General features: G+C 37.3%; 2 protein-coding genes across 3 annotated transcripts; both read left to right on the top strand.

The window, feature by feature from the left end:
- Nucleotides 1-3,288: 3,288 nt before the first annotated feature.
- On the top strand, nt 3,289-8,043 carry LOC110171115 (protein transport protein Sec61 subunit alpha-like 1). Its single transcript, XM_020936803.2, has 12 exons — nt 3,289-3,426; nt 4,349-4,416; nt 4,523-4,588; nt 4,662-4,740; nt 5,033-5,164; nt 5,476-5,585; nt 5,670-5,823; nt 5,917-6,077; nt 6,476-6,673; nt 6,785-6,976; nt 7,066-7,142; nt 7,229-8,043. The coding sequence occupies exons 1-12, from the start codon at nt 3,420-3,422 to the stop codon at nt 7,413-7,415; spliced, it is 1,431 nt and encodes a 476-aa protein (XP_020792462.1). The 5' UTR covers nt 3,289-3,419; the 3' UTR covers nt 7,416-8,043.
- Nucleotides 8,044-8,285: 242 nt separating this feature from the next.
- Nucleotides 8,286-10,124, top strand: LOC110171193 (mitochondrial intermembrane space import and assembly protein 40-like). 2 transcript variants are annotated; one of them, XM_055160977.1, is made up of 3 exons: nt 8,286-8,636; nt 8,841-9,081; nt 9,158-10,124. In XM_055160977.1, exons 2-3 carry the CDS (start codon nt 8,958-8,960, stop codon nt 9,487-9,489), a joined length of 456 nt encoding a protein of 151 aa, XP_055016952.1. In that variant the 5' UTR covers nt 8,286-8,636; nt 8,841-8,957; the 3' UTR covers nt 9,490-10,124. The 2 variants fall into 2 exon arrangements, with proteins under 2 accessions (XP_055016952.1, XP_020792545.1); XM_020936886.2 differs by having other exon boundaries at nt 8,426-8,636; nt 8,983-9,081.
- Nucleotides 10,125-11,314: the final 1,190 nt, after the last annotated feature.

Below are 11,314 nucleotides of genomic sequence, written 5' to 3' on the forward strand. Positions count from 1 at the left end.
CTTTAGACCCTGCGTCTGCTTCAGTCGCGCCATCGCTGGAATGAATCTACAAGAATCACCTTAGTTTGGCTTCGCTGCTTTTCCCCTTGTCTTCTTCTTTCAGCGACCTCAAAAACGGACTTTCTTTTGCGGCTAACTGCTCCTGGATTCTTGTCTGCCATTGCAACAAACTTTGTGCTAACTGCGAGGAAGATATAGGTCAAAAAAAGCCGCTAAGAACTGTTGCATTGGTGGAGTAAACAGCGCGTCTGTGCGTCTTGCGTCTGTGGACTGCGTGACAGGCGTACGTAAACCACGTACCGGCGGCGCGCAGGCAGGTCAGTTACGCTAGAAACGTAGGGAGTTTGATTGATAGCCTGTCAGCTAACAGATAACGAGGCCGTGTCGTTATCTATTGGCAAATGTTTAGCTGGCCCCACCACGTCCAGAGTTGATGAATTTTTATTCTCTTTTTTTTGGTCATCATAATTACAAGGCTACTGCACCTCTATAATGCTATCATTGACAACTTGAAACAAAAAAAACAAAAAAAAAAATCCTCCATACAACCTTGAACAGTTGGCATTGTTTCATAATAATTTTTATTGCGTTCCAGAAGAAGGGTCCAAAACCAAATTTGTGAAGGGAGTTGAAGATAAAATTGTGACTTACAGAATCAAAGGCTGTGTAAAAGTCTAAGAAGAGGATACAATTTTCATCAGGTATTAAATGAGAATAATGTAAGATATCAAGAACAAGCCGAATGCTATTTGAAATGCATCTGTTTTGCATGAAACCAGATTGTGTTTCTCCAATGATAGAGTCTAATACAGATTTTAAACGTCGAGCAAAAACTCAGGCAAAGATTTGGTAATCATTATTTAATAGACAAATAGGATGGCAATTATCAATGTTAAGAATGTCTGTTTTAGGTTTCAGGGTAATCACCAATTGGTTTAATGCTGGAGGAAGTGTGCCCTGGTCAAGACTTTCTGAAAATATTTTAGTTAAAAAGGGAGCAATTTGTTCACTAAACTGTTTATAGAACTCCCCGTTAGTCCATTTGAGCCATGCGATTTATTATTTTTCAGTTTGCTCACAGAGGTATTTCATTCGCAGAAACAGGGGAAGCACATATGTCATGATCAGAAGGTTGAATTGGTTGAGAATCAATATTATTTAGAAATTAGAAACAAGTCAGGTCTTCCAGGTACCTCATTGGAAGCATATAGCTAACTGTAAAAAGAACTAACCGATTTTGTGATTTTGGGGGGTCTGAAATTACTTGGCCATCAACGTTTAACGATGTTTTTCTAATTTAAAGAAATAGGAAGAATTACTTTCAACCTTTTCTAACCATTTTAGTCGAGATCTTACGAAGGCACCTTCAACTTGATGTTTATAAAGATCATCTAAATTATTTTGTAAAGAGGCTACTAATTTGATCTTCTTCTGAGAAATCTGCTGGACTTATTGTGGACAATGTCACAAATAATTTTATCCTCTTCCTCCTTCTTGTATTTATTTAAGTCAGAACAAAATTTTATGACCATAGGTGAGGGTAGGAACATAGATTGACCGGTAAATCCAGAGCTTTGCCTTTCAGCTCAGCTCCCTCTTCACCACAACGGTCCGATACAGCGACCGCATCACTACAGCCGCTGCACTGATCCACCTGTCAATCTCATGCTCCATCCTCCCCTCACTCGTGAACAAGACCCTGAGATACTTGAATTTCAACACTTGAGGCAGAGACTCACGACCCACCAAGGGCAAGTCACCTTTTTCTGGTCGAGAACCATAGCCACAGATTTGGTGGAACTGATCTTCATCCTAGACACTTCACAGCTGTAAACTGCCCCAGTGCATGTTGCGCGTCCTGTGAATGCTCTTGCAAGGTGTGAAAAATTCAGACCCTCATGTGTGCATAATGTGCCTATAATAATAATTGATGAAAAGCTCTTTGCTATAGACAGATTGCCCAGATTTCCTTGCTGAGTGCTGTGGTGGGATGCAGGCACTGAGATCCAGTGTAGAGATGGTCTTTGAGCTTCACCAGCTGGGAGAGGTAAGGGCTTAGCTGACTCTGTTCTCTGTTGGTGGAGGTGAATACATCTTCCCTCTGCATGGAGTCTGCCAGGCCTCCAAAACACCATTTAGCATCAGTGCAGGACAGCTGTCTATACCATTCAAAAATTTGTTTTTGCAAAATACAGTTTTCTTATCAGATATAACACTTTTTACTGCACAAATATATGTTATTCATGTAAGATCTGTACTGCATAGTTGAATATTATATTTTACACAGTATTTTATCTGTTGTCTTTTCTATTCCTACTGTTAGGTAAACCACCAATAAGTTACAGTTAAAGGAGCAGAGACAATAAACTCCAAAAGGACACAGAATGTGATGATGTCTTTTGAGCTTCCTCTCAGAGGTAGTTCTGGGCCTCTGGGCCCTCAGAGCCCCAAACCAAGCCCTGCTCCTGGATTTTCTATCTGAAAGGATAGAGGCCAGTTTATTCATAGAGGACAATGTTTATACAATATAGCCATAAGATATATTCACCTCATTTATAAATGTGCATAAACAACACACTTTGTTTTGGTGACATTATTGGTGAGTTTTTATAAGCTGTAACTACCCACCAATGACAATATCTAAGTGTTTTTTAAACTATCAAATCTAACCTCAAAAAGTGCCTTTAATTTGAAAAATTATTCAGTAAATATTATTTCCCTGTGCCTCTCAATATTCAATAAAGTCTGCTCTGGAGTATGACTCTCATCCACCTGTGCCGCAATTCAACTACTCACACTAATCAATGGGGCATGTACTACTACACACATAAACACAAAACCACAGTCATTACCACTTAGTTTACTCCAGAGTTTAGTTTTACTGTACTTACAGTATGTTGTTGTTGTTAATAATAATAATAATAATAATATTATTATTATTATTATTATTATTTAGTAGTAGTAGTAGTAGTAGTAGTAGTAGTAGTAGTAGTAGTAGTAGTAGTATGTAATTGCTTATTAGTTAAACTGTTAGATTTAAGGTTCATTTTAAGTAGTTAAGCAGTGATTTGCCTTTATTTTTTTCCACCTCTGATAACTCCTCTGATCTAGAGCGCCACCTACCGCAAAGGAGTATAGTATCATTGTTTGCTATAAACTAAACCAAATTTCAAAAGCAAATCAATTTATTATAAATGTATGATGTTTTTTCCATATTTACTCAGCATATCCTTTGTTGTTTTGGGGATGGTTTTGTGGAGGGTCCTGGAGGAGTGACGTGTGTTAGCTGCTCGGTCTGGTGACGTGTCTCTCTACGCTCGCTCTTTCTTCTTCTCCGCAGCGGCTGCTGAATGGAGCCACATTGACTTTACTCATCGTTAAAACTACACTCACAGGACAGGAATCAGCTTTAGGACAAAATGGGAAGTATGTACCTCTTTTTAAAGTGTATGGTTATTCCCCTCACAGGTTAAAACATTCCACGTTTACGTAAAATAAAAGAATATAATGGTTGGCTAATTGGCTAACCCTGTGCAGGATTGTGCTAATGGGTTGCTACCAGATCCATGGTTGCTACCGGTGTGTTGAAGTTAAAAACTCAACCTCATTCGCTTTAGCTCTACATTTAACTGTGCTAAATTTTGCACGAGTTATTCTGTAATTGTAAATGTGCTGTTTGCTCTCCCGTTTTAGGCTCCTTTTCTTTTTTTCTTTGAGAGTTACCTTGATGCTAACACTCGCTTGCTCTCGCTGAATGAAATAACGATGGCTCTTGATATTTACAGTGGTTAAATGTGTTCTTGATCATCAGAATATTCACCTGCAATTCAGACTCCATCGTATAGTTGAGATGCAAAGTCATCTGCAGACTATATTTGGTTCCTTTTATGCTGTCACTGTCAATAACACTGATTTACACAAGTAACAGATACCGCTTATCGTGTTCGACTTGGTATCTGTCAGCGAAGTGAGTTAATCTGTATTTCGATTCTTTTTAGGTACAAACAATAAGCCTGCAAAATAATAAGCCTGTTTTAGGTGCTGACTTTATGACTTGTTACCAGGTATGAAGCAGGCTGAAAGAACAGATGGAGGGGTAAAAAGACACGTCAAATATAAGGCCTAAGGGCAAGATTTTGCAGCTCGGTGCGAGGCGATTGAAGCTGATTTCAGTTAAAATTTTTAATTATTCAGGGTATTACTTTTTTCATTAAAATCTTCCCTTGGGACTTTTAGAAATGCACATGATTATATTTATTGGATACCTACCATTGTCAAAGTATGTGTAGCTGCACTGAATGATTATATTGTAGTAATGTGTTGTTTTTCTTTCTTTTTTTTTTTGCAGTAAAATTTTTAGAGGTAATCAAGCCATTCTGTGCTGTATTACCAGAAATCCAGAAACCTGAAAGAAAGGTATACTTAATGATACATTGCATAGCATTTTATTTGCAAACCATTTCATTTGATTTGTCTTTAATCCATACAACTAATTAGATATTTTTTTCTTCCTTGTTTTCAGATTCAGTTTAGAGAAAAGGTGCTATGGACAGCCATCACACTATTCATTTTTTTAGTGTGCTGCCAGGTTTGTGTTTTTAACTAATCTTTGGGTTCATGTAGATGTGCTCTTAGTTACTGAAATATCCAATTGATTTCAGATTCCACTTTTTGGCATTATGTCATCAGACTCTGCAGATCCATTCTACTGGATGAGAGTAATTCTGGCTTCCAACAGAGGTACTGAAATAATGTTAATATTAAATATCCTATTGTGAAGACAAGGTTTTATCACGTTCTGAAAAAGACATATACTTGCACATAGTTATCTCAATTCCTTCAGATAAGCTTAGCAGAAAACATGTTATGTCAAAGGTCAACATCTGATTTCCCTTACTGGAGCCTAACATATAAAAATTAGAACAAAATACTATCTTTTAAAATATGAATTATTCTGAAGTTTTGGTTTGTAAGTAGCATTTTTGATCATTTGAAAGGAAGAGAATACCTGTTGATTCCAAAATGTGCTCAGGTACACTGATGGAGCTGGGTATCTCACCCATTGTCACATCGGGCCTCATCATGCAGCTTTTGGCTGGGGCCAAGATCATTGAAGTTGGGGACACTCCAAAAGACAGAGCGCTGTTCAACGGAGCACAAAAACGTAGGTTTTTTTTTTCTTTTCAAGATTTTCATTCATAGTCTTTATTACCTTCAGTTTTACCAGATACTAAATTTGACTATATTTATTTGTATTCCTATAATTATACAGTGATTACTGTTCTATGGATTGTATTTCTCAGCTTGTGGAGATGTGACTGTCAAGTTAGAGAAGAACAAATAAAAATACAGTTGCAAGCAACTGTACATAGATCGATGAAGATACTCTTATTAAATATATGCCCCAAATGCGTTATTACAATTGTGATTAGTAGGTAGTAATGTCTAATGTTTGTTTTTTTTTGTTTTTTTTAGTGTTTGGTATGATCATTACTATTGGACAAGCTATTGTTTATGTGATGACTGGCATGTATGGTGATCCTTCAGAGATGGGAGCTGGCATTTGCTTATTGATCATCATCCAGGTAGGTAAAGCAGTATAGATTTGTAAATTCAGTCAAAATGTTTGGTGCATCTTAGCTGATGTAAATTCTTTCTCTTCAAATTAGCTTTTTGTTGCTGGTCTTATTGTTCTGCTACTGGATGAGCTGTTGCAGAAAGGTTATGGTCTTGGCTCTGGTATTTCTCTCTTCATTGCAACTAACATCTGTGAAACTATTGTTTGGAAAGCTTTTAGCCCTACGACCGTCAACACCGGCAGAGGTAAAGGAGCTGAAATTAATACATTCATACTTAAATGAAAGGTTAAATGTAAAAAAATAAAATCTTATTCATTCATTCATTCATTCATTCAAGGTACTGAGTTCGAGGGAGCCATCATTGCCTTATTCCACTTGCTGGCTACACGCACAGACAAAGTGCGTGCGCTGAGAGAAGCCTTCTACAGACAGAACCTGCCCAACCTCATGAATCTCATCGCCACTGTCTTTGTTTTTGCAGTGGTCATATACTTCCAAGTAAGATGATATTCTCATTGCAGAAAAAAAGTCTGGACCTGGAATTGTCTTTTTTACAAAACAAATTCTGAATCTTGTTTTATGTTATTAAACCTGTCGTCTTAAGTCAGATGCTTGAACGTCATTGAGGTGTTGAGGGGAGGAAGACATTGTTTTGTGCCAACGGATTATTAATATTTATAAAGTATAATTTGCATTAATGATGCAAAATGTATATCTTTTAATATTATGGGTTCACTCCTTTTGCATCTCAAGCATATATTGATGATTAGCATGTTTTGAAACTAATTATAGCTCTGTTTTAAAACAGTAGGGTTTGAATGCTGCATACAGTACAAGACTTCTCTTTAGAATGCATTTTTAACCAAATCAAAAATATATTTTTCTTGTTTTTTCAGGGCTTCAGAGTGGACTTGCCCATAAAGTCTGCACGTTATCGTGGCCAGTACAACACCTACCCCATCAAACTTTTCTACACCTCCAACATTCCCATCATTCTGCAATCTGCTCTAGTCTCAAATTTGTATGTCATTTCCCAGATGTTGTCAACACGCTTCAGTGGAAACTTCTTGGTCAATCTCCTGGGAACCTGGTCTGTAAGTACTGATTATTGGACTTGGGTATCTTGAAAGGCACTATATAAATGCAATGATTAATTAATTCATTAATAATTAATGATTAATTTTAACATTGACATGTCTTTATAGGATACCTCTAGTGGTGGACCAGCTCGTGCTTACCCAGTGGGGGGCCTTTGCTACTACCTTTCTCCTCCAGAGTCTTTTGGCTCTGTTCTAGATGATCCTGTTCATGCTGTTATCTACATAGTTTTTATGCTGGGCTCTTGTGCATTTTTCTCCAAAACATGGATTGAAGTATCAGGATCCTCTGCCAAAGATGTGAGGGTTTTTTTTAGGGGTTTTTTTTTATGTTAAACTGCAGTTGTTGTCTTCATCATTAATCATGTGTATATATTTTTGTAACTCAGGTGGCAAAGCAGCTGAAGGAACAGCAGATGGTAATGAGGGGACACAGAGAAACCTCTATGGTCCATGAGCTTAACAGGTAATGTTTCAGAGCTTTTGGCAACTGAATTAACCTGTATAGTGTAAAGTCTATTATACTAATTGAACAATTGCTACCTCCTCCAGGTACATCCCAACAGCAGCAGCTTTTGGTGGTCTCTGTATAGGAGGACTCTCTGTCATGGCTGACTTTTTGGGTGCCATTGGTTCAGGAACAGGAATCCTTTTGGCCGTTACCATAATTTATCAATACTTTGAAATCTTTGTAAAAGAGCAGAGTGAAGTTGGCAGCATGGGTGCCTTGCTATTCTAAATACAGTAGACACAAGGCGCAACACCCCTAAAGTCCTATTTAGCATTATTATAGTGCATACAGTCAACATGCATCAGCTGGGCCAGTGTGTTTTTCCTCCCACTATTTTATTTCAGACTTTGTCTCATGACAGTGCTGAGGTAACCAGATTGGTATCTCAAAGGTTTAGAAAAGTATCGTTAATCAAACTTTCTTTTTTACCTGTACTTGTAATAAATGTTTGCTGCCTATATTTGCTGAAGAATGCCCAGAGCAGGAACAAAACATTTCCACAGACATTATTCAAAGCTAATTGTTTATGGAATGCTCAGAAAATAAATACCGATTTCAAGCATTGTGAATTTTTTAGGGAGCGGAAAAAATGTATCCACTGGACCAGCCAACCTTCATTTCTTTATTGTGATATTTTAATACAGACTGTTTATATCCCTTGATCATATGGGGGGCACTGGGGTTGTCCTTGTGTAGCTGGCTCCCAAAAGATACTTTATGTCATCTTACTTAAAATGAATTGCTGCACAAACTGCCGGGTCAGGGTGGGTTTGGTAGGGACAGAATGGGCTGTCATATTGGTTTTTACTTTATGTAACAAAATATTATTGTTATTAAAACAGGATTTTCCAATACACCTCTGGCATTGCATTGTATTTTTTATTATTTCAACTCTAGATAGATACACATTTCAAAGAATTTCTTTGACATGGATCAACACATTCATCACTAACGTCATCACATATCACAATTGTGACAGTTCAGTGAGGCTAAGGCTCTATTGCATTGGAATTGCTGTTTCTTCTATGTTGAATCTAATCATATTTACTTTCATTTTGTTACGGTGCAAGGCGTATTTTTAATGATCTAACTTGTAAACAAACAATTCTATCTTTAAGATAGGGTTTTGGAGCTAGATGTTAGGGTTCCAAAATATTTATGTATGTTGGCGTGTTAAATGGAAAGAAAATCTTGAAGATTTCAGCGGCAGTTTTTTTAATGGATAATATTAATTTGTAGTTTCATGGACAGACAGAAGGGGGAGGTGGTAGTGATGTCATTGTTATGCGCCTTGAGACATGCGCCCTGATCGGAGTCCAAAAAAGATAGTCGCGTCGGACGCCGGGAACTTAAATTAGTTTCATTAAGGACTTGTGTAAAACAAACTTACTGAAGTAGACGTTGAAAACAAATCGACAGCTACAGACATGTCGTACTGTAGGCAAAAAGGTAAGGCTTAATTACTTTTAAATCATTTATTTCGTGACATTATGTATGGCAATGTCATGTAGCATAGCAGCCATCATGCCAAATACAGGTTGTAGGTCTTTGAGTGATTGAATCACAAGTTACGAGAATTTTTATTTTGTAGTTTTTTTTGTTTGTTTGTTTGTTTGTTTTTTTGTTTTGTTTTTGTTGTTTTGATCATAATAGTGGCCACATGTTATGACCGTGGATCTATAATATAGTTACAACAGGTTATCTGAGGAGAGAGTTGAATGTAAGTGCGCCCTCAAGCGTTTATCCACTAGCAGGCTACTGGTAAAAACAATGCTGCATTTTTGTTGCATGGAAGGCAAAGACCGCATCATTTTTGTGACCAAGGAAGAGCATGAGTCACCAAGTAATGCTGAACTGGTTGCTGATGACCCCAACGATCCTTACGAAGAACAAGGTACATTTCAAAACATTACTTGTGTTTGTACTATTTCAGCTCTTACTGTAAATGTTTTGTTGCCATTTTTCTCTAGGCCTTATTCTGCCCAATGGGGACATCAACTGGAACTGCCCTTGTCTGGGTGGGATGGCCAGTGGACCTTGTGGCTCCCAGTTCAAAGAAGCCTTTTCATGCTTCCATTACAGTAAAGAAGAAGTGAAGGGATCTGAATGCATTGACCACTTTCGTAACATGCAGGAGTGTATGAAGAAGTATCCTGAGCTTTATCCCCAGGAGGAAGAGAAAGAAACACCACCTCAAACTGTAGATGTCCCTGATCAGGAGTCCTACCTGAACTCTTCAGCTTCTGATACTGGCCTTGTAACTGACAGCTCTTTGCCAACAGACAGTCAGAGGGCTACATAAGGTTACTGAAACTTTGTACTCTCTGGCTACACTTCTTTAGGGATGGCTTGCTGGCTTGCTGACAGTTCTTGAGACTTGACAATGAAAATATTTCCCATGGCCATCAACGGACTTTATTGAGAATGTAATAATTACTGTATTTTATCTTGATGAGCACTTGCATCAAGAATAAGTAATTTAATTGCACTGAGTCAATATACAGTACATGTTTTTGTAATGGGGGCTATTTTTATTTGAAATAATTCATTTATTGTTTTATAACTGTAGACATGTATATCATTTTATAAAACTTTAAAGAAGACATATTTTCTTGGATATTTAGTATTAAACCATTATATATGTAGATCATGCGTTTACATTTTGTTCATTGTAAACCGCAATATTGTTCTACACATGCTGCAACTGTTTGAGAGACCAACACAATTTCTTGACAAGATATGTTTTGTTTGATATGTTGTTTTGAATTATGCTTTGTTTTAACATGACAATCTGCTGCTATACTGTTGGAACTTTTGCTCCTTTTCTAAATTGTGGTCACCTAGCATGCCTTATAATGCTTTTTTAAAATTCCAAGATGTTAAATATGAACAATATGAACAAACAGAGTAACCAAAGGAACTAAACATTTAATGTAATTGTGGTTTCAGAATCTTTATTATAATATTGTTACAGTAAACTCATTTCTGGACGTTATACTGTAACAAAGGTACTTTATCACACTTAACAGTAAAACAAAGTGTGCATGGCAATAGTCTATTTTTTCACACAGTTTATGTGAAATCTATTTTTCTCTGAGGTGCTGACACACATCTACTGTTGTCACAATGAGTATGCTCAGAAAATAGACCTACAAACAACTCAATAGTGTGTCCTCTGAGGAACTTTGGGAAGTCTCAGGATTATCATTCAGTAAGTAGTAGAGCAATATACATTAACCTAAAAACCTGTGAAAGACTGGCCCTTTGCATCAAGATGTAACATAAATACTAGGATCTGTGAAACACATTTATAACTGCTGCCTACATGCATCTGAAGACTGCCTTCATTTATTTTATGGAGGAGGGGAAACAGCTCCCATGTGTTGAGGCCAAAAATGTATTGCATCTGTACCGTGAGGGACAACCATTCAGAATGAATGAAGAAATCCATGCAAACTCATGTTTCTCCAGTCCAGGCGGGAGTTGAACTCAGGGCAGTTGTAAAGAAGACGCAGTACAATAACAGATTGTCCTGTAAATAGAAACACAATGGCATTGGTATCATCATTTGGGTTAAATTGTAAAAAAAAAAAAAAATTACATTCTCTGAGTTTTCTTGTCACCTTTTGTTTTTTAAGGAGGCAGTGCAAAATAGTGAAGAACACATGTAAGAGAAAAGCATCCACACAGAAGATTGTGAAGAAAAGTGATACATTATGCCTATTAACATCATCAGCTGAGGATTCTGAGAGAAGACAGCTGTTAGGCATTTTTTCCTCAACCCACGTCTATTCACTTTAGACTCAGAAGGTGCCACTGACTCAGATGCTGCTTTCTTCAGAAGTTCAAGATTTTTTAAAAGCTTCAGTCTACTGCTTAATGATAGCAAATACAAGTAGCCTTCAGCCTTAAATGATGAGAAACACTGAGGGTAATTATTTAAGTACTACTCACGATTTTCTAGTATTTTTGCTGGGCTTGTTTCCTCTCCATAACTGGTCTTTTCCCGAAACAATATCATAAACATAAAACATCAGCGGAGGAGATCGGGTCAACGACTGGGGCGTATATATATTTATACTCCGCTAATGACACTGAATCAGTCCCGGTCTAGTCCTGGTCGAATA

The sequence above is a fragment of the Boleophthalmus pectinirostris genome, unplaced genomic scaffold (assembly GCF_026225935.1).
Source record: "Boleophthalmus pectinirostris isolate CB_2022bp ecotype Guang Dong unplaced genomic scaffold, ASM2622593v1 HiC_scaffold_3, whole genome shotgun sequence".
Classification (NCBI taxonomy): domain Eukaryota; kingdom Metazoa; phylum Chordata; class Actinopteri; order Gobiiformes; family Gobiidae; genus Boleophthalmus; species Boleophthalmus pectinirostris.

Coding starts and splice junctions, on each gene's coding strand:
- LOC110171115 (XM_020936803.2), top strand. Junction 5,165..5,475: donor GTTCAACGGAGCACAAAAAC/GTAGGTTTTTTT, acceptor TGTTTTTTTTAG/TGTTTGGTATGATCATTACT. Junction 6,977..7,065: donor CAGGATCCTCTGCCAAAGAT/GTGAGGGTTTTT, acceptor TTTGTAACTCAG/GTGGCAAAGCAGCTGAAGGA.
- LOC110171193 (XM_055160977.1), top strand. CDS start 8,958: ATGCTGCATTTTTGTTGCATGGAAGGCAAAGACCGCATCATTTTTGTG. Junction 9,082..9,157: donor CGATCCTTACGAAGAACAAG/GTACATTTCAAA, acceptor ATTTTTCTCTAG/GCCTTATTCTGCCCAATGGG.